The sequence below is a fragment of the Fundulus heteroclitus genome, chromosome 17 (genome assembly GCF_011125445.2).
Source record: "Fundulus heteroclitus isolate FHET01 chromosome 17, MU-UCD_Fhet_4.1, whole genome shotgun sequence".
Lineage (NCBI taxonomy): Eukaryota > Metazoa > Chordata > Actinopteri > Cyprinodontiformes > Fundulidae > Fundulus > Fundulus heteroclitus.
In genome coordinates this window covers 11,467,113-11,494,819 of record NC_046377.1, presented here as the reverse complement: position 1 = coordinate 11,494,819, position 27,707 = coordinate 11,467,113, and the positions used below count along the sequence as shown (strand labels likewise).

General features: G+C 37.9%; 1 protein-coding gene and 1 long non-coding RNA gene across 6 annotated transcripts in view; one reads left to right on the top strand and one right to left on the bottom strand.

The window, feature by feature from the left end:
• The first annotated feature begins 1,001 nt into the window (after positions 1 to 1,001).
• On the top strand, positions 1,002 to 9,853 carry LOC110366773. Its single transcript, XR_004933114.1, has 3 exons — positions 1,002 to 1,237; positions 8,137 to 8,197; positions 9,749 to 9,853. It is a non-coding gene; the product is annotated as an uncharacterized LOC110366773 (long non-coding RNA).
• Positions 9,854 to 10,844: 991 nt separating this feature from the next.
• Positions 10,845 to 27,707, bottom strand: part of LOC105916535 (putative homeodomain transcription factor 2) — a 57,287-nt gene continuing 40,424 nt past the window's right edge. For 3 of the 5 annotated variants that reach the window (XM_012851080.3, XM_012851088.3, XM_036148957.1), the window contains 17 exons: positions 24,880 to 24,949; positions 24,525 to 24,683; positions 22,982 to 23,147; positions 21,048 to 21,209; positions 19,265 to 19,493; positions 19,038 to 19,184; positions 18,803 to 18,959; positions 18,654 to 18,724; positions 17,068 to 17,196; positions 16,908 to 16,993; positions 16,638 to 16,830; positions 16,431 to 16,562; positions 16,263 to 16,349; positions 14,920 to 15,075; positions 14,756 to 14,851; positions 14,547 to 14,672; positions 10,845 to 12,235 (listed from right to left, as the gene is read on the bottom strand). In XM_012851080.3, the coding sequence (XP_012706534.2) occupies positions 12,215 to 12,235; positions 14,547 to 14,672; positions 14,756 to 14,851; positions 14,920 to 15,075; positions 16,263 to 16,349; positions 16,431 to 16,562; positions 16,638 to 16,830; positions 16,908 to 16,993; positions 17,068 to 17,196; positions 18,654 to 18,724; positions 18,803 to 18,959; positions 19,038 to 19,184; positions 19,265 to 19,493; positions 21,048 to 21,209; positions 22,982 to 23,147; positions 24,525 to 24,683; positions 24,880 to 24,949 (2,187 nt within the window). In that variant the 3' untranslated portion in view covers positions 10,845 to 12,214. Of the gene's footprint in view, positions 12,236 to 14,546; positions 14,673 to 14,755; positions 14,852 to 14,919; positions 15,076 to 16,262; positions 16,350 to 16,430; positions 16,563 to 16,631; positions 16,831 to 16,907; positions 16,994 to 17,067; positions 17,197 to 18,653; positions 18,725 to 18,802; positions 18,960 to 19,037; positions 19,185 to 19,264; positions 19,494 to 21,047; positions 21,210 to 22,981; positions 23,148 to 24,524; positions 24,684 to 24,879; positions 24,950 to 27,707 lie in introns of those variants that run through there. The other 2 variants (XM_036148958.1, XM_036148959.1) reach the window with 2 other exon arrangements.

Below are 27,707 nucleotides of genomic sequence, written 5' to 3'. Positions count from 1 at the left end.
TCTGGGAATTTAAGATAAAGTATGTGAATGAGAGAATGTGCTCTAATTCTGATATATCGAACACGTGTGAGCAAAACTAACAGTAAATTATATACTCGGCGATGACATCACTATGCGAATGAGATTTTTTTTTTCCATGTTTAAGCTTTAAACCTTGTTCAGATGGTGAATTATGAACATAAATTAATTTCAATAAGGCTAAACTTGATGGGAATTAACTGGTACAACATTTTTAATCCAGTGAAAATGTAAATTTAGATTTCCTCTAACGTCTTTTGCAAATATTTGCTAAGTCTGCTCATCAGAAGCGACCATAGGCCTGTTTTCTGTGAAAAAAAAACTGGCTACAGTTTTGGCCAAGTTCAGAAAATGTCACTACCCGATCCGTACCATCGGCTCTTTTGCGCATGTGCAAACAGAATAACTGCCGGAAAGGCAGTTTCTTGCTTATTTGTTTTTTGCTTCTTGTTGTATTTCGTTGCAACTGTGTTAATGATGCATGATTTAAAGGGTATAAGAAAAATAGAGAAAACAATGGTTATATTGCATTTCAACGGACGCTTTGACTGCTCTGAGCATGCGCAATGTTTACGTCACACAGAGCGATTTTGTTTCTATTTCATTTGAATATTTTATTTTCTTTGCACTTAATTATGCACTCCAAACGTGTTGATCAAAGAATTGGGCCGTTTGCATTCTTTCGTCACCTGTAGTTATGTTTTTGTAAGAAATAAACGATGTGGATACTGTCGTCTGTGATGGGTCCACCAGAGGGCGCACTGACAGCATTAATACGTTACAGCTCACTCAAGTTTAATAAATATATTTTTAATACAACATTTTTTTCAATACAAAATTATTGTAGTTGTTATAAAGTGAACCATAGCATTTTGTTGGAAAGGATGGAAATATTTTTTCCAGTCCTTTTTAAACGGCGTTCAATGGCGTCCCGGAAGCTATTCTGTTTACGCATGCGCAAATACGCTGATGGTACGGCTTGTGCTACTCGGGTTGTGACAGTTCCTGTTATACAGGTTTTTTCTGTTTTATTACATCGACTATGGTTAAAGTGTATTCAAACAGGATACTTAGCAAGCACACCAGAGAAGGAAAGAGCGACGTGGTTTACGTTTCACTAAGGGGAAACGTAAACTAGAGCGCCCCCTCTAGGTCAAGAACGGCAATAGGCTGGCTGCTGCAAGAAACAAAATGGCGTCTCTCTCATTCAGCGGTCGAGGTGAGTTTCTAGTTATGCAGTGTTCTTCAGCGTGATATATTTACTTATTTGGTGTTTATGTTTCTAGGTTTTAAAATTTAGGACTGTTGCACAAGGGAGTATTTCTGTAGATGTTTATTGGGTTAGCAGGTGATTTGGTGCACCTGTTGTTAGCATTGAGCTATCGAGCCGTTGTTAGCTGGTGATTAGCTAAAGCCGTAAACAGCCGCTAACGTCCACCACATCCCTCCTCAACAGAAACTTCAGGTATGATAAACTAAAATTTTGGAAGTAAATAATCATGTAATTTATTGTGCATTTTGGACAAAGAAAACCGTGTCGCTTCGTTTAGCTTCCATGGTGGCCATAATTACAGATGGACACATTCTGATGGATTGTACCAGAATGTATAACCACTCTGAACCCAATGGAGACGGGCAACATAAAGTTGGTCTACTCTGTCGCTTTAGTGCTGAAAAATGTTTTTCCTTTCCGAGTCAAAACTCCTAATTTCTTCCTAGTCACCATTTTGTTCTCCTTTTTTTTAATTGAATGTTGGCGTTACAACAATATCTGTATTACGTACATTAAACAAAGAAACAAATAACATCGCCAGGGGTTTACGCATCAGATGTAGGTACATAAATTAGTTCTCAAAAATGTTACACAGATTAGTCGTCTTAATAGCTTTTGCATTTTTTAAACATTAGTGTTAGAATATATTGTTTGAGCTCTTTAAAAATTAGGAAGGAGGACTTGTGAATGGAGAATTTAGATGAATGAATAGAGAATTTATGTAAGTGAAATTATTGCCGGTAATAGAATTAAGTTCATGATGTAAAATGTGTCTTTTCTTATTGGTAGGGTAACTGAAGAATCAAAACAATACATCCGCATAGGTGAGGGGGAAAAGTTGTCAAGAATGTGTTGTGCAGATATGTTGCCAAAAGGCACATGAGAAAGGACCAGGACCAAAATAAATAACATAAATTTTCTTCACCGAGTTAATAAAAAGAACAGTTTCACATCAATGTCCTTTTTGAATCTTTTTAGAAAGGGTTTGCAAGGATATAAACAATGTATTTTAAAAGGCATTTCTTCAATTTTGTTAAAAATCAAGTATTTAATAATAGTACATTTTATTTAAAAGGCGCCTTTCTGGACACTCAAGGTCACCGTACAAAAAATAGATAGAAACACATCAAAGATAAAAAGACACCAAATTTTCTTCTAGTTCAGATCTGGAGCAAGGTTATTCCAGTAAGAGATTGCATTTAGAACAGAAACGGTGTCCTTCTGGAATAAAGCTCGTACATCATGGTTTGTTTTCCGCTTTTTAATGGAAAAGCAAGCTTGGCCAATACTGGTAGCAGGATCTAGGTTGGATGGAGTCATTCCAGGGATTATAGAAGATTTAAAAAGCATTACAGCACCAGACGGTATTGAAAATGATAGGGTATTCTTTTTGTGGTAAGGGAATGCCAAACTTGTTAAGCAGTTCAGAATAAGACATTAAAACACCACCAGGATTGAAGAGTTGTATAACTGAAATGATCCCATTTTCAAACCAATTTTCCAGAAATAGAGATTTATGTTTGTATTGAATGTCTCTGTTGTTTTAAATGTAATATCGGTGGGGTGAGAAATCGTGCTTATAAATTACAGACCAGCAGAGCCGCATTTGCTTATGAAAGTTGGATAGCTGTACAGGGAGTTCTTCAATTTTGTAGTTGCAAAGTAAAATGAATTTAAGGAACCCACCTTTTGAGAAAATGTAGTTAGTATAAAACTCCAAATAGAGGATGAGGTTTTAAGAAATTGTTTGATCCAATTTATTTTGAACGTATTGTTTAGAGTAGAGAAATCAAGAAAATGTAGGTCACCATGTTTATATTCTATTTTACCAAACAAATTTATACAGGATTTTATTGATACTTCCAGTTGTTTGGTTGTCCACAGAAAGAGAGAAAGCATCTCGCGTTAGTTCATATCTAGATGTGCCTGTGTGTCGTTTAACTGTATTGTTTTGATGGCTGCACCAAGGTATGAGTCAAAACCAAACATTTTTAGTGCTTGAAAAATAAAGTCATGTTCAATGGTGTCGAAAGCTTTACGGAAATCTAAAAATAATATAAATCTGCCGTCATCACATAGATCGGCGTAATCAATAAGGTCTAACACAGGCCTGATGATGTTAGCTGTATGTCTCTGTGTCATGAAGCCATTTTGAGTTTCATCCATCATGAAGTTAGGAATATGTTTCATTCTCATTGGAAAAATTTGAGCTAATATTTTATAGTCATTGTTAAGAAGGCATATTGGACGCCAATTGTCAAGTGAAAGTGGGTTTTTTGTAGTTTTTGGAATTAGTCAGGCCTTGACTATATAAAACTCAGATGTCAGGCCATCAACCCTGGAGATTTAAGTGTAATGGCATTAATGGCGTTTGATGGCAGATGAGACCTGAGCAGGGGATAAAGGGTTATCACATGCAGTCCTTTGATCGTCATTGATTACTTTTGTTTCAGTGAGATGTGTGAAAAAAATGCTCAGATTCAGATTTATTGTATTTGGTTTCATACAGTTCACTGTAAAACGTAAAGCAATGCTGTGCTATCTTTTAAGTTTTTGAATTGAGTTGAATTTAGCACGAGTCCTTTCTAATTTGAAGCAGTATGCAGTGTTTTGTTCCTCTTCCTCCAACTAGTTCCCTCTTAATCTCACAAAAGCCCCATTTGCTTTCATTTTGTAGATATCATTTAGTATATTTTGTTGTATGGCTAAATCCTTTGAATCATCTTCAGATACATTTTCAGGTAAGATTTGTGTAATCTTGGTGATTCTAGTTATTTCTTTTATTTCTTCAGCTTTTTTGGATTTGAAAGTGAGGCTCCATACTCTCTAAAAAATGTTGAAACTTCAAATTTAAAGAGTTCAAAGTTCTTAGCAAAACAGCTTTAATTTAAGGCTTCGATCCAGAAGTGTTTTATTAAAGATTTCACTTTATTGAATACGAGTTAATTTTCAAGGATTGAGTTGTTGAGTTTCCAATATGAACTTCTATATGAATGAGTGTTATTAAAACTTAAAAAGACCGTCAGAGATATAGCTTTATGATTGGTTAGTGGTGTTGGTAATATATTGGCAGTAATGTTGTTTTCTTCTAAAGAATCGGATATTAACCAGTAATCTATACGAGACCTTAAAGTGCAAGACTGAGACAAGTAGAAGAGGTATAATTATGCATAATCAGCACATACTTTCACAGGCTATTTATCTAGGGAACTCTTTAAAGCGATATTAAAATATTTTGACAAGTGCTGGAAGCTAGATTCTAGATTATCAAGTAAGAAGTCGTCATCAAGTTTTAAATTACACCCATATACATTAGCAAGGAGGATAATAGTGTTGTCGATATTCACAATTAATATGATGTAGTGACCGTTTGGGTCACTTTCTGACTGTAAAAATCAGACTTGTGTTGTTTTGCAAATAAAAATAAAAAAAGGGACAATGTAAAGGATGTGAATGTAGTCAACAATTCTCAAACATTGGAATTTAAGCAGGACCAATGAAATAATCAGATAAAGGTATAACTAAATATATCAGGCAACTTCTTAGAACAGTCTGCAGTGTAGAAGCATGCGGGGAACATAAGAGAACAGACAATTCACAGTATTTTAAAAATGGAAACTTAAATACTTAGGCACTAGAACTGTATCTGGGATTGCATTTCTTAGTAACGTCAGTAAACAAAGAGAGCACAATCCATCAAAAAGCAGATAAATAAGTAGTATATGTAGGTAATCGTGTATAAAAGATCTGCATTTAGATGTTAACATTTAGAAACGGGTATATATATATTTACGGTGTGCATTTCTCTTTATAGAAAGGGTTCCTGAAACCTGGTTTAGGGAGGGTTGTGTCCATTTAGAGTGGTTGTCTCTGCATGAAGAGATGGTGGTTGGTGGTCGTATTTCTTTTCCTTCAATGATTACATGGACTCCAGTAAAGTGCGCCCTTTTTCCTTCTTTTCTTTTCTGGCTGCCTTGATTAATAGCCAAAGCTTCTCGTCAGTCGTGGTAAAATCCTCTGAGAGTCTCTGCCTGTTTTCTTGGAGCAAGCAGCAGGTCTTTGTTCTGGTGATGAATCTGATGATAGTTGTTCTTGGCGCCCTCTGCTGGTCACCCAACGATGAGCGACGTCAACGCTGTTTTTGATGTTCGTCTGATTTTCTCCGACAACAGCACAGCAGGTGTCTGCAACTTTGCCTTTAATGCTTTCTTGTTTTTCTTCAGGGACTCCATGTTGTCTTAAAGTTCGTCTACGTTGGTACCGTTGGGCTTCATTGAGTCTCATTTCAACCTCTGACCGCCTTCGGACAGTAGTTTCAGAAGTGAGGCTCACAGCTTTGGCGTCGATCTTCAGTGTTTCAATCTTTGTAAATATAAAGCCCACTGATTTCTTCAGAGCTTGGATGCTGACGGTGTTACGGTCGTTCAGCGCCTTTCTCTGATCGCATCGTGATAGTTTCTGTAAGAAACTTGTTTACCTCTTGAGTTAGCTTGATGACAGCGTAGCGTTAACAAAACAACAATCTAGCTCAGTCGGTGTTCTGTAGAGTTGTTTGAAAGAAAAAAAAAATCTTATTTAGGTATGGAGAAGTGAAAACATCTCAGCAACGTAACATTACAACCACTCTGGCCGCCATCTTGGTCCAGTCCTCCGTGTTAACCTTCTTTCGTTCTTCTTGTCTTTTCTTCCCACTTTGTCCTTCTTCTCACTTCCTCGTGTCCTATCTTCCTGTGTCTTTCTCTCATTGAATCATTGTGTCCTTCCTTCTTTCCTGCCTTGCCTTTTATGTATTCTGTCTTTATGTTCTCCTTTTGTGTCTTATGTCCTTGTTAATTTGTTCATTCCCTCCATATCCTTGTGTACACTCTTCTTTTTCCTTCTGTTCTTCTGTCTAGTTTGTGTTCCTGGTTAATTTATTCATCCTTCCTTTCTTCATTCTCCTCCCTTATGTCCTTGAGTCTTTCTCATGTCTTTTTTTGTCCTTTTATTTCTTTATTTCTTATTGTTCTGCCTTTCATGTGTCACTGCCATCTTTTCTTCAGTCCCTCCAGGATTTCGTGGCTCTTTTTAGTAATTGCTGTGGCCTAAAATGCCTGATTTTGCTGCTTTTGTTAAACGTTGCAATGGTCTTTAGTGTTTTTCTCGTCTTTTTGTTGCAAACCCCCTTGAAAGTTGTTTAAAGCGTATAATAAAAAATAAAATTACATTTTTATTGTAATAAGAGCACTGTGAGAATATATTAACGTCCAGAATAACACTCTAAGTTGTATCTTATTCTTTAAACACAAAAAGAGAACTTTAATTTCAAGTTCATAGAACCTGCTGTAAAAAACAAAACAATAACAGAACTTGTTCTTTTCAGTGTCTGTGACAAATAACTGTTTACTGTATAAAATGATATAAACATGGCCACTGTAAACTTTTAAAACTGAACAGTGTTACGCTGACACACATAACCATGAATGCAAATGTTAAATACAAAAATAACTAAAAATCTGCCAATAAAAATAGAGCTAAAATCTTATTTTGTCCGTCCCTAGTCAAAAAAACGAAATAACAAAATAAAGCAATACCATAACAAATGTCTGTTCAAATAAACTAACAAACATTTTAAAGGAAAACATCAATATTCACACTTAATAATAAATACACATACTGACTAAATATACTTAGTTTTTACATATACTTAATTTGACAAATATTGTTACAACTTTTGAGATCTTCAGGAAGTAAATTCCACAGTTTTACCTCAAGAACTGAAGAACACAGCTGTGTAAGTGTTGTACGTGTAAATTGTTGCTTGAAATTATATTTTCTCCTACTAAACTAATTTCCTAAATGGAAAAGGTGTTGTATTTTTTTCTGGTAAATTTCTATGTCTTGCTTTAAACATAATTAAGTGTTTGGAACTTAACCAAATCTTGAAGCTATAATATTCTGGATTTAAGAAATAATTTACTGGTGTGTTCTTGTGTATAATTCTAACAGCTTTTTTAAATTTTTGACTTATGTGTTACCCTACACTTCTATGCAGTAGTTAAAATATGATACAATGAGTAAACTGTACAATATTTTTATTGTTTCATAATTTAACACATCCTTCATATTTCATTTATAACAAATGTTTTGGGAAATGTTTCTTTTGATATGTGCCATGTGAGATTCCCATGATAACTTATCAATAATTACACGGGAAAATTAAACTCAAAAACTCTCTCAATGTCAACTCCATCTACAGACAATGTAATACCTTCTATTTTTTCTATTTTCTATAAATGATAACTTATTTACGTCAAACCATTTCTTCAACTTTGTCCTTTCATATTCAATGTATTGTACAAGTTCCTGTACATTATTCCCAGAACTGAATTAATGAGTATCACCCACAAATAAATCAAAACTAATAATTTGGAAACATCACAGATCTTAATAATCCAAAAGTAAAAGTTTAGGTCCCAAAAACGAACCCTGTGGGACCCCACATTTAATTTCTCGGTTGAAATTTGACATCTGTTAACTGTACATATTGTTTCCTATTGTGAAGATAACTTCTCAACCAGTTTAATACTATTCCTCTCATACCATACAGACTTAATTTAGAAATTAAAATATCATGATCCAAGGTATCAAATGCCTTTCTCAAATCAACAAACACCCCTATTGTCAATTTCTTTTCATCTGTTGCTGTTATTATTTCTTCAGTAATATTCATTAATGCAGTCGCTGTTGACCGTTGTTGCCTAAAGCCATTCTGGCTTTCACTTAGACAAAGTTTTAGAAAAGCAGCAGCTGCTAACTTATGATCCAAAAGTACTTTTGAGAACTTCTGTCTTCTTTGTCCTCAGGTGATGGTGGTTCGCTGCTTGAAGTACGTCAAACCCGTCTTCATGTCCAGATAACGGGATGGTGAGTTTGCTTTGCTTCTTTATTATAGTGAGAATTAATTTGTGACGACATCGGTAGCATCAGAACTGGAGACGCAGAGATCAGGCTCTGCTTTTACCCATTTTTATTGGACCTTATTCAGATTTTGTCTTCATTCTCCTATTAGGACTTTTTAACACGCGAAGGAAAGAATGAATGCGCTGCAGCTTCTCTGATTGAAGCATTTGTTTTAAATTAGTTTTAAATCAGACAAACAATGATCAGATTATTCTCATTTATCTGAATTTTACCCTGGTGTTTATTGTTGTGTTTATACACAGTGGCAGTTCACTAGAAAATATATTTTTCCCCAACCTGCCAATCAAGAGAGCGTTGAGCAGTTTGGATCTCTGGCTCATCGATTGGTGCAGAAACCAGTGTTTACCAAAACACTGGTTGTGGTAAACACTGGTTTACCAGACAGGATGTTAAGTATCCATCCTGTCTTTACGTAATAACCAGAGTGATCAGATGGTTTTTGTGTTTAATATAAATATGAAACGAACAGCCAGGTGACTGTTTATTTGCTCTGTTTAAACGCAGCTAGATGACAATCGTTACAAAAAGTCCTTTTTCAGGTGTAAAAAGAATCTGACGGGAGCTAAATGTTGTCAGACATACAGCAGGTAAACCATGTATTGAACACGTCAACGGTTTTCTCAGTTTACGTATTTCTAATAAGGTTATTTGACATAAAGTTCACACTTAATAATCCACACATGTCAAGATATCAAAGCAAATTAGTCCACAAGTTATGGGGAAAAATTGGGACGTCACTGGGAATAAGTCATAAACAGAAATTAAATAAAATCTTTAACGACCGCACTAAACTGTCTCCAATTCTTAAAGATTCTTTACTTTAGTCTGAATCCAGCTTGTTTTATCTTCTGATTCTTATCATTGAAGGAAGGATGACTAGATGTTAACTCTCAGTATTTCTCAGTTTCACAGGCTTGTCCAAATCTATCGCATCCACTTTAAAAAGAGCTTTAATGCGCTTTTTCTTCAGATGCATAGAAGTGTTGCTTTTTTTATTTCGATAAAACAGTGCATGTTATTTTTGGTTATTAAACCAGCCGTAGCAGCAGGAAAGCTTTGTAAATACTGGCAGATTTCTGCTTCTTTCAGTACTTCTTCTCTGTCTTAGTCCACTTTGTTTCATATATATTATGGACTCATTGTTAATGGGTGAATTTAATGTCAACAAAAATATTACAATTTGATAAAAACTTTAGTTTTATCTACTAAGTGAGCATGGAGCAGCCTGTTAAGTCTCCAATCATGTGTTTTCATTATTTTAACACAATCCTAATTACAGGAAGCAATTGTTGCTGCTTGATTATTTGTTACAATTATCTTTTTCATTTTAATGTAAAGCATGGAGCTAAAAATATAAACAGTTTTAAGTCTCCTCCTAATGGCCTAAAGCAAATATAACACGCTGTCAGCTGGTAAATGAGTGGTGCTCTGTGCCTGTGGTTGTTAAAATGTTTTAAAACACTGATGAGGAATTGCTCTTTTGTTTTCTTACAGCTGAAGCGACCAGGTCGTCTTCATGGTAGCCAGATATCAGCATTTTGTCAACTTGCTGACGGCGGTGCACAGCAACAGGTGAGAGAAAGTAATGTGCCGTTGCTATGGTAATAAACGGATGTCTCGTTAAGCCTTTAAAAAAGCTACCGCTTCAATTTTATAACGTTTAAACATTGCTACATGTTAATACTGCCAGTTGACGTCTGGTTGAGTGTTTATAGGAGTTATAACCAATATACAGCTGAAACCAGATATTTACATATATTTAAAAAAAGCCTTTTTCTCACAGTAAATCAGGCTAACCTTTTCTTGTTTTAGTTCAGTTAGTGACAGAATTTCCTTAGTTTTTGTCCAAGTTCTTGTTTCTTCACCTTTTCAGAGAATTTACTCCAAAACATGGCCTTTGTTGTCCTTAAGCCACCCTACTTTGGATCATTGTTGATTTTTCACACCTTTTAGTGGCCATGTTTTAGCTTCCTGGCATCCTGAGGAAATGGTTCCATGGCTGGACCTTCATAAGCAGTTTATACTTGCGAAAAACTGGGTTGAAAAATTAATTTGGCATCTTAGTGGATTTACTTAGATTTGTTCTGACCTTTAAATGAAGCCACAGATGTCTTCATTGTGAATTAATCTGAATTTTACAGATGACGTCATCTGGGTTTAAGAGTTTAAAGGCATTGTCATCTTTGTCTATGTCAACATTTGACTACAGTGATGAAGAATTATCTCTTTTGTGGCATTTTGGTACATAGAAATAGTTATAATAATCTTAAATGACATAAAACAAGAAAGGTTTAGTGTGATTCATGTCAGCGAGGAATAAAAAGATTATTTTTATGCGGTGTATGTAAATATCTGGTAAATGATTCCCTCTCATTTTAAGTGTAGTTATATGAATGATTAACTTAATATTTTAGTTTGGCAATGTGTTCTAAACAAGAATAAATCTAATGAAATATATTTGAGAATGTTAAGTTTGACCAATTGTTATTTAACCTAATGCCAGTTTTTCAGTAAAAGTTTATTTAGGGGATTAATAAGTTATACTGTGAAATCTCTCAAAAGATGAACAGCATAAAAAACAAAGGCAATATTTCAATATCCATTTTTTTATTATAAAAAAAAGTAGACCTCAGACACACAAAAAGTAAATCTAAATATTCTGACAGCATCACAACACCGTCTTATACCTTTAGTCACTTTCATAAAACAGTAAATCATGCCTCGGCTTTCCGGTGAACATAAACCTTTACAAATGAAGACAGAGAAAAAAACAATACTAAAAGTATTTTCTGAAGGGAAATAAATAGATTTTTAAAGCCAAACGCTAAAAATACATTCTTTCCCAGCAGAGACGAACAAAAACAATTACAAAAGCACTTTGGTCTTCCTCCTTGAATGCTGCCAACACGTAAATGATAATAACGTAACTTCACAAATCAAACCCGAGGCTTCATTTATGTCAGCATACTAATCTCCCTGTGAAACATTTCTTCACGTACCATGTCGGACTTCCTCTGGAGAATGATTTGAATTGTCAATATAGAAATGTTAGCTCACAGTTTGTTGTGAGGTACACAGAAATATGACCACAAAGACATTTGTAACCTTCTTCCCCTTTAAATCTGTTGTTAAAGTGCATATTTTCATTTGCATACAGACGCCGTCGTCTCAGATCTACTGCTGCCAGGAGCTCGGCCAAATCCAGTGAAGTCAGTCGTCAGATTGTACTTTATACAAAAATGAGCAACAGAAAACTGCATCTTCAAAATTATTTAACTGGACCAATTTAACTTTTGATCTCCTTTTAAAAACTTAAACTTTTCTCTCTTCTGGTTCAGAAATCTTAATTTGCTCAGAAGCAAACTGAGGTTTATCTACAATAAAACACTGATACAAAGGTTTTGCTGCTTATTCTAATACATTTTTTTGTTTTTAAATTGTCCTAAGCTCTCCATCTACACACGTATTGTTTGAAATACTGCTGAGGCCCAAATTTCCTTACGATGATTGTTTGCTGCAGGTTCTCTAGGGACAAGTCATGGATTTATTTTCTCCGCTACCAGCAACAACACGTGACAATAATAGCTAGGCAGGACCATCTACTGAAATAGAGGAATTGTTTATATCAGAATATATCGTCTGCTTGCTGAGCATTATCAGCATAAAATAAAAAGGTAGCTTAAAAAAAATAAGTTAAGCCAGTGAAACAGATTCTTTTACCCCATTTACATCTCTTAGCCTTCAGAGGTGCAGCTGAGAACGTAACCATTTAATAACTTAAGTTCATAATACTAGCGAGTTTTGCAGAAGGCAAATATACCTTTGTCTGGTGTTACAGACCGCCAACGTAGAACAACCTAGAATTAAAACAAACCCTAAGTAGAAACACTGAGTGGGTAAATAAATAATCTGTGAATTGCACAAAGCGGAAACATCGGAGGTCGGAGCAACGCTGATGTGTCACGATTTGATCTTCCAGAGCTGTGAACAAAGAACAAAATCGCATTATTAACCTTTACAGGTACAGTTTTCTGTTCAAAACAAGAAGCTTAGGGTAAATTGTGGCTTTTTCTATCCACACATTTATAGATGGGCCCATTAATATTTGGTTAAAACTAGGGCTGGGCAAGTTAACGCGTTAATTTCGCGTTAAGTCATTAGACTATTAACGGCGATATTTTCTTTAACGCGCGTTAACGCATGTTGGTCACATGCTTTTATTTTGTGAAGGTCTGTTGCTGCGGTGTAGGGGTTTGAATCAGAACAGTAGGTGGCGATAATGCGCCAATAACCTCGCTGTCAGCCAAGCCTCAGATTCAAAGAGGAAGAAAGGTGCTGGCCGGAAAAAAACAAAGCTGACATGGGGAAGGCGGTGTTTCCCGCAGGTACCGCGAGCGAGCTTAGGCGAGGCGAGGCGGTGAGTTGGCGGCCGGAACAAGTTTTGTGTGGAGCGGAGCGGGGGGGGGGGGGGCTGCATCGACGCCGTCGGTGAAGTCGCTTCGCGTTTCAAAGTATCCATGTGTTTTTGCCTGTTTTCCCCCTGCCATTCACTATATGCGCGCGAGAAAGCAACAACAAAAAACCGCGTGTCAACGTCAAATAAACGCAAGCAAATCGAGTTAGCAAGCATTTCAGTTTAAAGTTCTTCCAGCATGGAATATGACAGAAACAAGTTAGTTGGAACCACTGCCAAGTTAAACTTTGGTATTGAACATAAAATGGTAATGCTGCTCCCTGCTGTTACCTCAGAAATTGACTGTTTTTGGTAGATTTTTTCCCCATAAAGAGAATTCCCTGTCAGTGGCAATAAGCTTTAATTTATTATTTTTGTTTTACATGTTTAAGTTGAGCTTTACACTAAATATGTGTTACTGATAAGTGCTACAAATGTTACAACACTTTTGTTCATATGGCAGCAGAACATTAAAATAGTGTTCTTTACACTACTTTTGAATTCATTCTTGGAGTTTGTAAATACAGTGCGATTAATCGCGATTAAATATTTTAATCGTTGCCCAGCCCTAGTTAAAACATAAATCAGTGGTTTCTCTCCAAGTATTATTTATTAATGTAATTCAGATAAAAGGAGTCGTCTTTGTCTTGTTGATTCTAATCAACCATCATAGAGATGAAATGGTCATTTCACAGAGTTACCGCCCCACTGCATGTTTACTGTAGTTCATCTGTATTCCTGCTTTGTAATCCTCCACAGATTCTTCTGTTCATGACAGTTTTACTGCATAAGTCACATCTGCATTGTAAGCACAATGAACCAACAATAGTCGCGTTTACATCAGCATTTAATTCGAATTAACTCACTAAATTTAACATTTTCAAGTTCTTATGCTTGCTTGAGGTGGTTTGACTTTTTCGAAATCAGGAAACGCACTAAAGAGGAGATGAAACATTTGTTGGATCAGTTCTGACGTTTACCTAACAGGACTGATCAGCTGTTTCTGCTGCCAACGTCTTCCCAGATATTCCCATAACGCTAGAAAACACAACTACTGCTATGGATTTATAAAATGAGCTGATGTTTCCTGGCTTTATTTGAATGGTTGTTGATCTCCATGAACTCTCCAGTAGCTCCTGTTGAAAACGGCCCAGCCTTTACCAGAATAAAGATTAGGGTTGGAAGTACGGCTGAACGATTTTATGCGATTTTTATGTCCAGTTTAATTTATCATGTGTTTTAAAATATATACAAATCAATTTGTTTCCTCGCCATGTGGATTAGTTGCTAAAAGACCCACAGCATCTAAACTCAGAGCAGAAATGATTGCGTTCTGCCTACGAAATATTTCAACCAAAATTGCAATTTTGACTTTTCTCTGCATTAAACACAAGCAACAAAAATGACCTCTAAATAAAGATGTTTGTAAATAAGGACTATTTTAAACATGAACTTTTAATGTTTCTATTAATCAGAATATTATTCAAGAGAACAGCTTTTAATTGATTTGGACATCAATCCTTGTTTAACATAAAGTCCAACCAACAAGCAAGTCTATGTATTAAACTGATTGACCTGTACTTAATGCTTTGTATGATTATATAAACTCTAAAAACAAGTAATAAAATTAGATTATCTCACTGCTGCAACTGTCTTCCCTTCAATGTGGAGGCAAACCCACTTCAAACATTTTACTGACACCTAATGGACGTGTCTAATTCACTAAGTGTTACATAACCAAAAATCACGATTCTATTGAAAATGCGATTAATTGTTCAGCCCTAGTTGGAAGTAGAAATCTAATTACTAAAACCTAACTAACCCGTTGCATAAACGTACCTTGAGATTAAATCCTAGTAAGTCAGAAATGACTCCTGACACCGCAGACAGGATGACCACCTGGGTGATGTTGTAGAGCAGAGGATTCATGGTCAAACCGTACAACCTGAACGGAGTATCCAGCTCCTGGACACAGAGGAAACCAGAGAGCAGCGTGAGAAACACCAACAGGCTGGATCCACAGGAGGCCTAAGGCAGAAGGTTGGTACCTTGAGTAGTTTGGTAGCCAGTTTTAGGACGTTGTTGACCAGCGTCAGCTCCTCCTTCTTGTTTGGCTTCTTCTCCATCTTTAGATAGAGGTTGATCTACGAGACACAGAACCGCTCAGTCCGGACCCGCTGCTTCACTCGTCCTCAGGTTATGCTGCACCTACCTGTTCAGTGAGCAGTATGGAGGTGTTGCTGTACTTCTTGCTGGTTTCTGAGCCCAGAGTGACAAACCTGAGCAGGAAGAGAGACAGACTGGTGCACCAGATGACCAGCTCCCAGTTATAGTGATACTCCAGGAACGTTTCGTGGACGTGCAGAAGCTGCAGGAGAAGGTCCGACAAATCATACTTTAGATACTGTTACAGCAATTGTTCTACGATCCTATGAGATCATTGAAATTCTAACAGATTGCATAGATGTTGCTTTAAACAGTCAAGGTGCAGCTGGCCAATAGAAACTAGTTTTGTTTCTTTTACGAATTAGCTTGAATATCAGGTCTAATGATGTCTGAGATTTACAGACAGCCATCTAAAGATTAAATATTTTATTTCACAATGAAATCTCAGTCCCAAATCTGCCATACAGGACTGTGTCAAAAAATTAGAATATTGTGATAAAGTTCTTTATTTTCTGTAATGCAATTAAAAAACATGAAATGTCATACATTCTGGATTCATTACAAATCAACTGAAATATCGCAAAAATCCTATCTCAAAATATTAGAATATTTCCTCAGACCAAGTAAAAAAAAATATATATATAACAGCAAAACAAAATCAAACATTTGAAAATGTCCATTAATGCACTCAGTAGTTGGTTGGGAATCCTTTTGCACAGATTACTGCATCAATGCGGCGTGGCATGGAGGCAATCAGCCTGTGGCATTGCTGAGGTGTTATGGATGCCCAGGATGCTTCAATAGCGGCCTTTAGCTCATTTGCATTGTTGGCTCTGGTGTCTTTCAGCTTCTTCTTCACAATACCCCACACATTCTCTATGGGGTTCAGGTCAGGGGAATTGGCAGGCCAATCAAGGACAGTAATGCCATGGTCAGTACACCAGTTACTGTGAGAATCTTATGTCGTCTCTTAACCACTACCATACTTGTGATTTAGTTTACTGAACCAAGCTGAGTGTTTTTCAAGGCTCAGGAAACCCTGCAGGTGTTTCGAGTTAATTAGACGATTCAAGTGATTAGTTGAATAGCCTACTAGTATACTTTTTCACGATATTCTAATATTTTGAGATAGGATATTTGGGTTCCTTAAGCTGTATAATCAGCGATATTTCAGTTGATTTGTAATGAATCCAGAATGTATGACATTTCATGTTTTTTAATTGCATTACAGAAAATAAAGAACTTTATCACAATATTTTAATTTTCTGAGACAGTCCTGTAATGTTGTTTGGCACTCCTGGATGACCTAAAGATTGTGCAAAGAGGAATGGTCACAGATCCTCATGCTGCTACAATAACACTCTTTGGTTTGTCGCCATCAGAAATTACCTGGGCGCAGCAGATGAAGACCACTGACAGCGTGAGGAGGAAGGCAGACGACACGATGACGTCCACTGACCGCTGAGGACCTCGTCTCTGCAAATTCAGTCAGATTTTTACTACGTTTCCAAACAGAGGGGTAAAGGCAACGCCTTGAGGTCAGCTTTAGACTTGCACCTTGAGGTAGGAGCGCAGCGACAGCCACATCTTGATGTTCTGAACCTTCTTCAGTCTGAAATGTGGAACCTCAGACTTCCTGGCTCTGCGTGCCGACGTCAGGTGACCAAAGAGTTTGGCGAACAGCAGCCTCTGAAACCCAGAGATGAGACGAGCTAAACGCCTGGAGGTCTGACCCGCTCCCCCCAATCACAGAGAGCCTCATACCTGCTTGTAGGTCCTCTCTGCCACGCTGAGCAGGAAGAAGAAGAGCCATATAAGGCAAACGCGCACCAGGAAGCTGAGCGTCACCATGGTGATTACCAAGGCGTCAGATTCGGATCCTCCCCCCAGAGCAACAGAGACCATCTCATTGGCTGACAGCGTGGTGAGCTGATCCAGGTCGCAGTGTTGGACCAGCCTGTGGAGGACAACGTTTCATCAGCGTCATGTTTCAGCCTCAGACGTTTTTTTTAGCGACGGCGGCGTCGGCTGTACCTGTACACGAAGGGTGTGAGTCCCAGTGTGACTGAAACCAGGTTCCCAAAGACCTGGTAACCAATACCCGGAGTGTAGAGGTTCACCTGGACACGGAGACAGATGTCAGTGCTCCAGTAACGCCTTCGCTGTCGTTCCCGTTACTTAAAGAGACACTCACTTTGTTCATGATCATGCCGCTGATCTCCAGGACGGACATGTCTGCCTTCTTACACTCGTTTCCCTCCCACACGATGGCGCTCACCCTCTCCAAGCCGGGGTTGGTGCTGTGCAGCCAGGGGATGTGACTCTGCAGCAACAACATTCCCATAAACTGAATAATGCACAAGTGTATTAATCAGACCAAGAAAATACATTTAATGCACCAATGTTTGGGCGTGGCCTGAAGTTCTTTGGTGGCATATACCGTATGTTTCGGAATATAAATCATGTTGGACTATCTGCATTTATTTAGAAATATATTTCACACAATCCAAGACTAAAAACTGACGTTTGATCTATTTAGGCATTTTATCCAATTACACAGCTGTATCCACAACCGGCTGAATAATATGAAACATACCTGGGAGGATGAATGGGGACGTTGCACTGAAATCAGACCGTGAGGTGCTACGTGCTAAGCTAACAGTAACATAAAGCTGACGTGTATCAGCGAAGTTATAAAGCACCCAGACAACAGACTTGTAGCTAGCGCTAGCTGCTATTAACTTCACAGACAACCCACTAACAGGCTTCTGTTGTGGTCTGGGCCTTTGAGCTGCGCCTATGTATACTGAAACGTGCGTAAATTAATATTTCAATTAATTTTTAAGTGGTACAGGAGCAGCATATAGTTTTCACAAGACTAATGCGCCCTCTTGTGGTTACAGACGGTAATGTTTCTTGTTCATGTTGGTCAATATTAAAAAAGTGTGATTTATAGTTCGAAGAAAACGGTATGTAGAGAGGCGAGTGGGAAAGTACAAAGATAGGGTATATGCTAATACACTTAGACATACAGTTCAGTGTGATAATATATCTGTATTACCAGACCAGTCAATAAAAAAACGATGCAGAAATGGATGTTCATGTTCTGTACAGCATATGTGGAACTGCTGAAGCCACAAATGGACTCTGTACCACATTCGTATATTACACGGTTCTATTAATACTCTCCTGGATACCGTGAATCGCACACTGTCTATTTCCCATGCATTGTCTTACATTTCAATTGTTTACATAAATCGCTGCTGCATCTTTATCCTGAAAATTAATGCAATTTACTGTGATTTTTTAAGCTGTATTCAAACGAAATTTCGTTCTGTACGCACTTTGTGCATACAAAATGACAAATAAAGTTGTCTAAGTCTGTCCATATGTGTTCAATGCGTGGTCAGATAAGAAAACTGGAAATTCCTTATTCTACTAAAAGATAAAAAAGTAATAAACAGTGTTTCTACAATTCTGGCCTCTGCAGCCTCCTAAATAATTTTTTTTTTATATTTTCAAGGTGTGCCTTAAAATTTTTGGATTTAGTGTAATTCATAAGTCAGTCTAAGAGTTAAATGTTTTAAAATGAAGCTGGTCTATGTTCACCACAAGCCCACGTCAGAACTATGTTGAAAAATATATTTATTTATTATTATTTGTTATTTGTTTAACTACAAATATTTTGTAGTTAAATACACAAAACAATATAAACACTAATGACACGCAGTAGAAAATGTGTAGGAAGCCGTTTTGATAGAGAAACCTGGGTCTCCATACCTGGTGGAAAGGGTCGTCTCTGTATTCCTTCTTAGATGGAGGACAGACTGAAGCTCCGCCTCCTTCTCCCTCTGAAAACCAAAACGGTGACGCTGTGAACCTCCATGCTGGACGGCGAGCTTCCTGAAGGGATGTTTAAACCACCTCACCTGTCTCTGAGGTGCAGGACGATCTGCACTCTGCACAGTGCAGGAAGTCCTCCCACATCAGATCCTCCGTCTCCGACTCGTGCCGCGTGCTCTCAGAGTCCTGCGTTCTCATGCTGGAACATCTGGAGCTACAGCTGGTTCCAGATTTAGGAACATCCTGACACATTTAGGGATGGTTACCACCTGACTCTGCATTACTTAGCTATTAATATGCTGGTGTTTCTTCGTTTTTTACCTCCACGGCATAGTGTTTCTTGTAAAGGAGTGTGTTTTTGCGGTTTCTGAGTGTACAGTCACTGTTCTTCCTCTCGGCTGCCCTGCGGAGGGCGCTGTAGGACGCCTCAGGATCCTCCTCACTAGAAGCTTCATCAGATGCAGGCTCCTTCAAAAAAATAAATCCAGATTTGAGAAGTGTAGCCATGTTTTTCTGTAGCTGTAACTAATAAGATTCTGACTGATTACCTTAGTGCTGCCTGCCATGATGAGTCCGGAGCTGCGGACCGTGTGAGAATGCCCGGGGGGGGCGAGAGGACTCCAGCACGCCTCTTCTGGACGGGTCAGTATGTCACATCGCTGCTCGTGCAGCTGGAGGCCCTCCTCGCTGCTGCGGTTGGTCACCCGGCCATCCAGCGACACGTAGCCGTTGTCCGTCTCCGTGGACTTATCGATGGACAGCTTGGACTTCTTAGATCTGCGGGGAGGGGACGAGTAACCAAAGAGGGAGTCAGCAGATCCGGCCGCCATTGTCTCACCAGGATGCATTCAACACGACACTGGAGCGTTCATGCAAAATAACATCAATAATGGAGAAGCTCATGTGATGCACAGTGGCCTGGAGGGGTTTAAACACTGAAACTTACTGCTAGTAAAGGTAAATTAAGGCAATTTGCTGAACTGAATATTTGCTTTAGGAGTTTTAAATGGTTGAATAAACCAAATTATTACTGTACATGTATCATATTTAGAGCCAGAAAATTAAATTTTCAACAATAAAAAAGGTATTGGTTTATTTGTTTTTCTCACAAAAACACTTTTTACCAGGATTATATGATTAACTGGCTGCACAGCTGCTCATAAGCGCCTATCTCAAAAATGATCTTTGCAGGAAATGTAGTGAAGGTCTGGGGAAGTAAATGCAGGCAGGGAGGACCAATTAATCAGCAGAGTTTTTTTTTTTTTTTTTTGGTTTCCATGATATAAAATGTATTTAATGGTAGGACAAACCTAAAGGAGCAGGTTGAGGTAGTTAACAGCCAGACCACTAAGGCAACCACAGCTGTTCAAGGGCATTACATTCATTAGATAGGAAAATGTTTTCTTTTACTCATAATGAGATGAAGTATATTTTTCCTTGGTCTCTAATGCAAATGAAGGAGAATAAAGTATTTTAACCTGTCCTTCATGCACAACGTTTTAGCTAAAGGTTAAAAATTTGACTTTCTCCTCTCAAATAGGTTAGCTCCCTTTATATGAACTCACTGAGTTTGAGCGTCATGATGGGATGTTTCAATTAATGTGTCGCACTAAAGCCCTGATTGTGTAAAAACAAGATTTACGCCAAAGTATTCTGGCGACTCGGTATTTTAGTGTTTGGAGTCGCAGTTTTTGTCAGAAATGTTCGGCGCTCTAAATTAAATCGTTTAAAATCTTGGTGCATTAGGTTGAACTAGAGCTGGGCACAACGCACGCTTCTGTCGCAGCAAAACATTAAGCACTAATTACACTAATTTTAGACAGACTTTATATAGAATTATGTTTAATTCCCTCCAAGTACAACATTATTTAAAATGTAGGAGTTAAATGTGATGAAATGAAATAACGGAAGAGAAGATGCAGCCTGCTGACGGCTTGTTAAAGGAGATCATGGAAAGGAGGCGGCATGCTTCTTTTAAACACTTTCCTAATCAGCAGATGAATCACATCAAAGTTAGCTGCAAAATCCTTCAACTGCACATAAAAAAAATCTTACCTGATGCTAGCAACAACCAAAAAAAAAAAAAATGTTGCATTTTAACTCTTTTCTCCAAGGGGAGAAGGATGTTGCAGCTTAGGAAGCACAGTAAGGTCTGAGGCAAGGCTGGCTCTTGTTCAACATTTAAATAGTAAACATTATTTTTCAGATTTCACATAAAACTGCATTTTGTGTGATTAAAAATTAGCCCAATTGACGATTTCTGTCGTTAAAGCACAGCCCCGTCTCGTTACATCGTCTCATCACAGAAACCAGGAGAATGAAAATACACACCCAGCTTTACAGATATCATGCCAGAAATCTTGGAAGAAAGCGCCCAGGCTGTATGTGGTGCTGGCTGAGTGAGAGTGTGGCGCCCCCTCCTGTGTGTTATCGGTAGTGCTAGACCCGTCTCCTTCCCTATGCACCTCCATCTGAGATGCCTTCCTCAACTTCCTTTAGTTAGGAAAGAACGGAGATTAGAGAGGAGACTTAGAGCAAAACCAAGAGGCTAGAGCCCAGAAAGTTGATACGGCACTTAAAAATATTACAAAACCTTCGCATTGGGTTGCTATTCTGCAAAAGTAGATAGATAAGAGTTTTAAATGTTAAACGTAGTCAAATGTTCACACTCTCTACTGTTGCAGAATTACATGTAACAAATTTAAGAGATCAATTAAAAGCCACCCAGGATAGATATAGAAATTTGATTTTCTGGTTTTAAAGTCAAGGCAGTTATTTTATGATCACAAAGTGGGAGAAAAAGGGAAAAGTTGTGGTTTACTGTTAATGTTTCATCAATTAAAAGTACTCAGCTAGAAGGTTTATACTCTAGTGTCATGTTGGATGAAACAGTTTCTACAAAATGTACATCCCAAAAAAATAACTTTATTGAAAGGGTAAACTTGTTTATAGGTAAATAACAGCAATATAATTTAGGTGTTGTTTTTGCTGATTTTGGCTTACAGCTAATGATGAACCCAAGATTCAAAAGATCCAAAAAAAAAAAAAATGCAAATATAATTCCTAAACACTAACCGTTTAGGAATTATTTTTAATAGGTCTGTTTCACAGCGTTACATCCAAGCATATATAAGGAAAGTTGGGTGGAAGAAAGAACTGAGGTAGAAATGTTTTACAAGCCTGGGGAGGATTGTCATGAGTGGACTGTGGCCTGAGTCACTGATTAATGCGGCAACACAAACAGGAAATGTTTCAGGAAAAAATGCGAGCCATCTTGTCAGTTCAAACCTGGGGCCTACTTCATTAAAATGTCTCAAATTCCTGTTTTAGCTGTTTTAGGGGAGTTTTTAGTGGACGGAGAGGCTGCAAGGTTCTTGGTTTGACTCCCACAGACGGCCACTCTGGGTTCCTGAGCAAGACCCTTAGCACAATGGCTCCTCAAGGGGATGAGTTAAATGCAGGGGACACATTTCATTGGAATGTATGTTGTATAAAAAATAAAGATCATGATGATTATATGTAAAACTTCTTTTTTTTGTTTGGTCTCATGTTCCAATTAACCAAGAAACTGCATTTGGGGTTTTTTATTAGCTGTAAACCATAACCATGAAAATAAAGGTATAAACTAACAACAGTATGTCACTCAAAGCCATGAGTTTTACTTTATACCTTTAATAAAATAAAATAAAAAATCACCTTTTCAATTACTCTGCTCTACCGAGATGTATTGGTATAAAGTGAAATGAAAGCAGCTTTAAATGCAGTAAAATTCGGTTCTGATCCCCTTTGAAGTGAATTAAAAACCTCTGCTGATCCGCTGAAGAGAGAAAGACGTTTTATCCCCTAAATCTTTCTAAAGCAGAGGTTGGGTTTTCTTCTGGAGTCTGAGAACTGGCAGCGGCATGCTGACGAACATGAAACCACCAAACTGGAAACACTCCAAAGCACAGCAAACATGCACACCCCTAAAAGCTAATGTTCATGTCTCACAGACGTCCCTGCATCATTTTACAGAGAAACACGACGCCTTACTGCTTATTTTATCAACAGGAGAAAAAAACAACAACTATATATATTTAAAAAAAAAAAGATGGTATTAAAAACAAGCTGTTGGGTTAAAACAGTGAAAACAACCATCCAACATTTGGATTATTTAATACATTTTAAACTAAGCCTTAAACCTTCTCCTTCCTGTGGTTTTACGCACGCTAAGATTTCCTCTTTTTCTCCTGCTCACATTTTAAAATCTTAAAGCCGTCGCTCACCTGCGTCTCTTGCCCCCGCTGCTGGAGGAGGGTTTGGGGGTCCTGGTGGAGACGATCTGACAGTGGACGGTTCCCAGCAGCAGCATGAGCCAGATGGCCCCAAACACCTCGGTGGCTGGGATCCCATGAGGCAGGGAGATGGTGCCGTACAGCGCCGCCGCCGCCACTGAGGAGGCACAGCGAGACACGCCGATTACCAGGATAGTTTAACGTCAGGATGCAGGGTTGAAAAATATCAGACCCTTCATCCAATTACATTTCCTCAATGAGCAGAAGGTCCTATCAGACATCTGGAGAGGTTTTCTGATGCCCATGGAGCTGATTATTTTAACAAAGCAGTTCGTTTCCTGCACTGTGCAGTGATTTGGTTACTGATGCTTTAATTTTGAACAAAACTAGCAGAATTAGTCTTAATTTAGACTACAGCACACATATGCAATAGTCTAAATTAAGACTATGCCAAAAATCTAAGTTGTGATATATTTCAACTATAATTGTGATTTCATTTTGACTTTTCTCTGCTTTAACCACAAGCAACAAAAATGGCCTCTAGATAAAGATGTTTGTAAACAAGGACTATTTAAAAACAAGACATTTTACTGTTTTTATTAATCAGAATAATATTATTTACAGGGTGCTTGCTCTTTTTCCAAATTAAAATTCCAGACTTTTTTAAAACTGATATTTTTTTTCCCCAAGACGTTAACTTTATGTACTTGTATACTTGTGTGCCTGCTGCCTACTTCATTGGTTGAGATTGTACAAACTGTTTATTAGAAATGTTAATTTTTATAGGCTAGTATTCAATGAACAAATGCATTATTCACAGTAAATTATGCTTTTACTGATGAAAACGTTTCAAAACATGAAAATCACAAGTACATAAATTTCAGATCAAACAAGTGTTTGATTCCATTAGGCTAATACAGTATGTGACCAGTTAGTAAAATTATAGTTTTATAGCCTACCTTCCTATTTCTCATTTCACAATGCCTTTGAGCATACTGTAAAATTCTACCACATATTTTTTTCCTATACTTTATTAAGATTTTCACACAAAATTCAAGACTTTTCAAGGTCTGGAAAGCAGTGTTTCAAAATTCCATACTTATTAAGACTTTCAAGACTTGCGCAAGCACCCTGAATTTAAGACAATAGCTTTGTGAGTTGGACATCAATCCTTGTTGAACATAAACTGCAACAAACAAAAAAGTCAATGTATTAAACAGTTTAACCACTACTTAATGTTATGCTGAGATTCCTGAAAGTTTCTGGTAAAATATCGATTATATGAAATAAAAAACTAATTATAAAATTAGATCATCTCACTGCTGCAACTCCCTTCCCTTCCATGTGGAGGCAAACCCACTTTAAACATATTACCAACACTTAAAGGACGTATCTTATCCATTAATTGTTACATAAATACAATGCAGACCTCTGCTATTTGGAAATTGAGTTGTTTAAAATTGTGATTATATTACAAATGTGATTAATTGTCCAGCCCTATTAGCTTACTGGATAGAAATGAGGTCAGTCCTACCTTGCAGCAGGTACAGCGCCAACAGGAGGAGGAAAATGCCCTTGGAGGTGACCTGAATCCACCATCGGTAAAAGAACGGGAAGAAAACCACCCTGACGATGCCCTTCCTGGTCAGCGACGTCCACGGACTCTCTGGTTTGGCCTTGGCAAACGCTGAACCTGAGGGTCACACAGCTCATTACCCACCAGCACAGAGGGCGCGTCATCTAATGCATATCAGAGTCTTTACGAGCTTTTCTTCTAGTCTTTGTCTCCATTATCTCCTGATCTCTGAAGTAGGCCGCTCCGATGAATAATTAAAACTGCGATGAAGACGATGCAGAGCTGCCAAGTTAAAACCACAGGGGCCTCTCACCTCTAACTAAATCCACGTCTATCAGATCTGGTTTGACATGGCCGGTCTTCTTTGGCTTGTTCCTCAAGCCCTGCAGAGGGAGACAGAGACGCAGTTAAACCCACAGAGATGGAAACCAAGCATTGGTGCCTTCACACACAGGCGTTCACGCTGTGCAGGGTCTAACCTTCTAGCAGCGCATCTACTCCTAGTGGGTTTTCTCTACATCCAGCATCTACTCTGAAGCTACCCAGCAGCTCCTAAAGGTCTGCATCCTTGAGGCCAGCTGCAGCTGCAGCTCAGGACGGGAAAACGCCTCCCCTGTTCTGCACTTCCTGCACCACTGTGCCATTTCCTCTTGTGATGCATGCAGTGAGTCTGTGTGTTTATGTGCACGTTCAATGGAAAGCTGTGCTGCAACTTTACGACACGTTATAAATTAGAAATATAGCGATATGTTTTCAGTATAGAAAATGTCACCCTGTAGAATCACGAGTCATTACTGCGTTCTAAGAAGGCTAAAACATACAAAGCTGTATCTATCAATTCCACACACACATTTATTTATGTCATAGAATGTATGTTACTATTTATATTTAAGAAGTTTAAATGCTTTCACATAAGTGGCTGAAGGTAAAGAGACGAAACAAAGATTTAAAATTCCTATAAAAAAGGAAAATAGGCATCCTAACCCCCTGCTAAGAAGCTCCATCATACGTTACAATCACACGGTTGTCTTTGCCTATTTCCACACTCTTATTCTCAGGAATATCAAATTGCACGTTTCTGTAAATGAAGCCTTAAGATCACAAAAAATTACCTCATTACCATATTTTTGGACTATAAGTCGCACTTTTTTTTCATAGTTTGGACCGATCCTGCGCCTTATGGTCAGGTGCGACTTGTATATCAATTTTAAATGTAATTCACCAACATGAACAGAAACATTACCGTCTGTAGCCACAGGAGGGCGCTCTAGGCTTGTGAAAACTAGATGTTGCTCATGTACCACTTACAAATTAATTAAAACGTTAACTTTATGTTGCTCTGAAACATCCACGTTGTACTCTTAGCTTAGCATGTAGCACCGCTACACCACGGTCTAATTTCAGCGTAAATCTGACAACTTTCAGCAATGGGCCGTTTAAAAACGCTGACGACAACTTTCCGGGTTGGAGTTGCTGGTTTGTTACGCTAATTTACTCCCTTCAACCTTCCAAGTATGTTTCATATTATTCAGCCGGTTCTAGATGCAGCTGTGTAATTGAATAAATTTCCTTACCAGATTAAATTTTGTCTTGAATTTTGTGAAAAATCTCTAAATAAATGCAATTTATAGTCTTGGTGCGACTTATGTTGTCGTTTTTGTTTTTATGACGCATTTTTTGAGATTCCAGAGCGATTTATAGTCCAGAAACTATGATACTTGAGATTCATGAAGGAAGGACTAATCCATGTGACACGCTCATATCATATGCAGAGGGACTGATATTAGAGCTCTCGTTTGATACAAACTTACACGCTCTAATGTTGTGTCTGTGTGTCGTGTTATCTGTTAAGCCGGTGTCTGCCTCAAAGGTAATTTCACCACATGGTGGCAATAAAAGACTAAAGCAAGTGAGGCCTGAGGTGTTTACATGTTGGCATGAGTTTCTGATGCACTCTGGTACGTCGGTTTCTCCTGGGAAGCTCACCACTGCACATTTGCAAATAATTGCCTCCCTGTGGTTTCCTGCACTCTCAAAGCCTCAGACTGAGTGATGTCAGACTTTCTTTGAATCACTAGTTGCTTTCTGGGATCTTGAAGCCTACGTTATACCGTCAGACAGGTACTAATTAAGTGCTTTTATAGACTCTACAGGTCTGGCAACAATCAGGCCTGAGAGTGGCAAGAGATACCAAAACAACTGGTTAATCACAGGTAATGTGCCATTACATAAGGGGGGGTTAACTTTTCACAGGCCTAGGTTGGTTTGAACAGTTTAAGAAATAAAATCTTTATTTGAAACTTTGTCTTTACTCAAGTTATCTTGATTTGAAATAAGAACATTTGTTTGATGATCTGAAACATTTAAGTGTGACAGAAAGCAAAAGCTGAAGAAATCTGTAAGCAGGCCAAATACCATTTCATGGCAATAAGTTTATTTCTGGGATTTAACTAAGTCTAGGTCTTAATAGTTGGTTACCAATGACGCATAAATAACACTAATCATCTATAACAGAGGAGCTCCTCCTGATCTTTTAAAGCCTGTGAACTGGTTCATCTCATTCTAACGTTTACACAAACCAATCAGGTCCTGTTATCAGTCAACACTGGTATATTGGTGTCCTCGTCTCCAAACAGCACAGCCAACAGGCTCAGCCACTGTTTGTCCTACACATGAAACGTTCAACAGTATCAGAGAGTTATCTGTGTGTTTGTGAGGCTGGAAGCAGCTCATCAATATATTCCTGTTGGATTCAGATTTACTACAGCAGGATAGGCCTCATTAAACTGTTCTCTCTGCTTTTTATAGCCGATATCTTCAGAAAGAAAATATATCCTAGCTGATTAAGCCATAATTCATTAATCTCCATGTCATTTATAAGCAGATACTCCTTACATGCACTAATAAAAGTGGCATTCAGTGTTATTTGCTTAAATCACCTGAAACCCATTAAAATGTCATGTAATGTCAGGTTTTACCAGCAGGGGGTGGCGGTGGGTGCGACTTGCTTTCGGATTAAAAGTCTCTCAGTCTAAATGTGTGAATTTTTCCTGTATACATTTATTAAATCTTATTTTTTTCATTTTGAATAAAATATACACAACAGTAAACGTCTAATTATGAAATTTTTTAAGTTGTTTT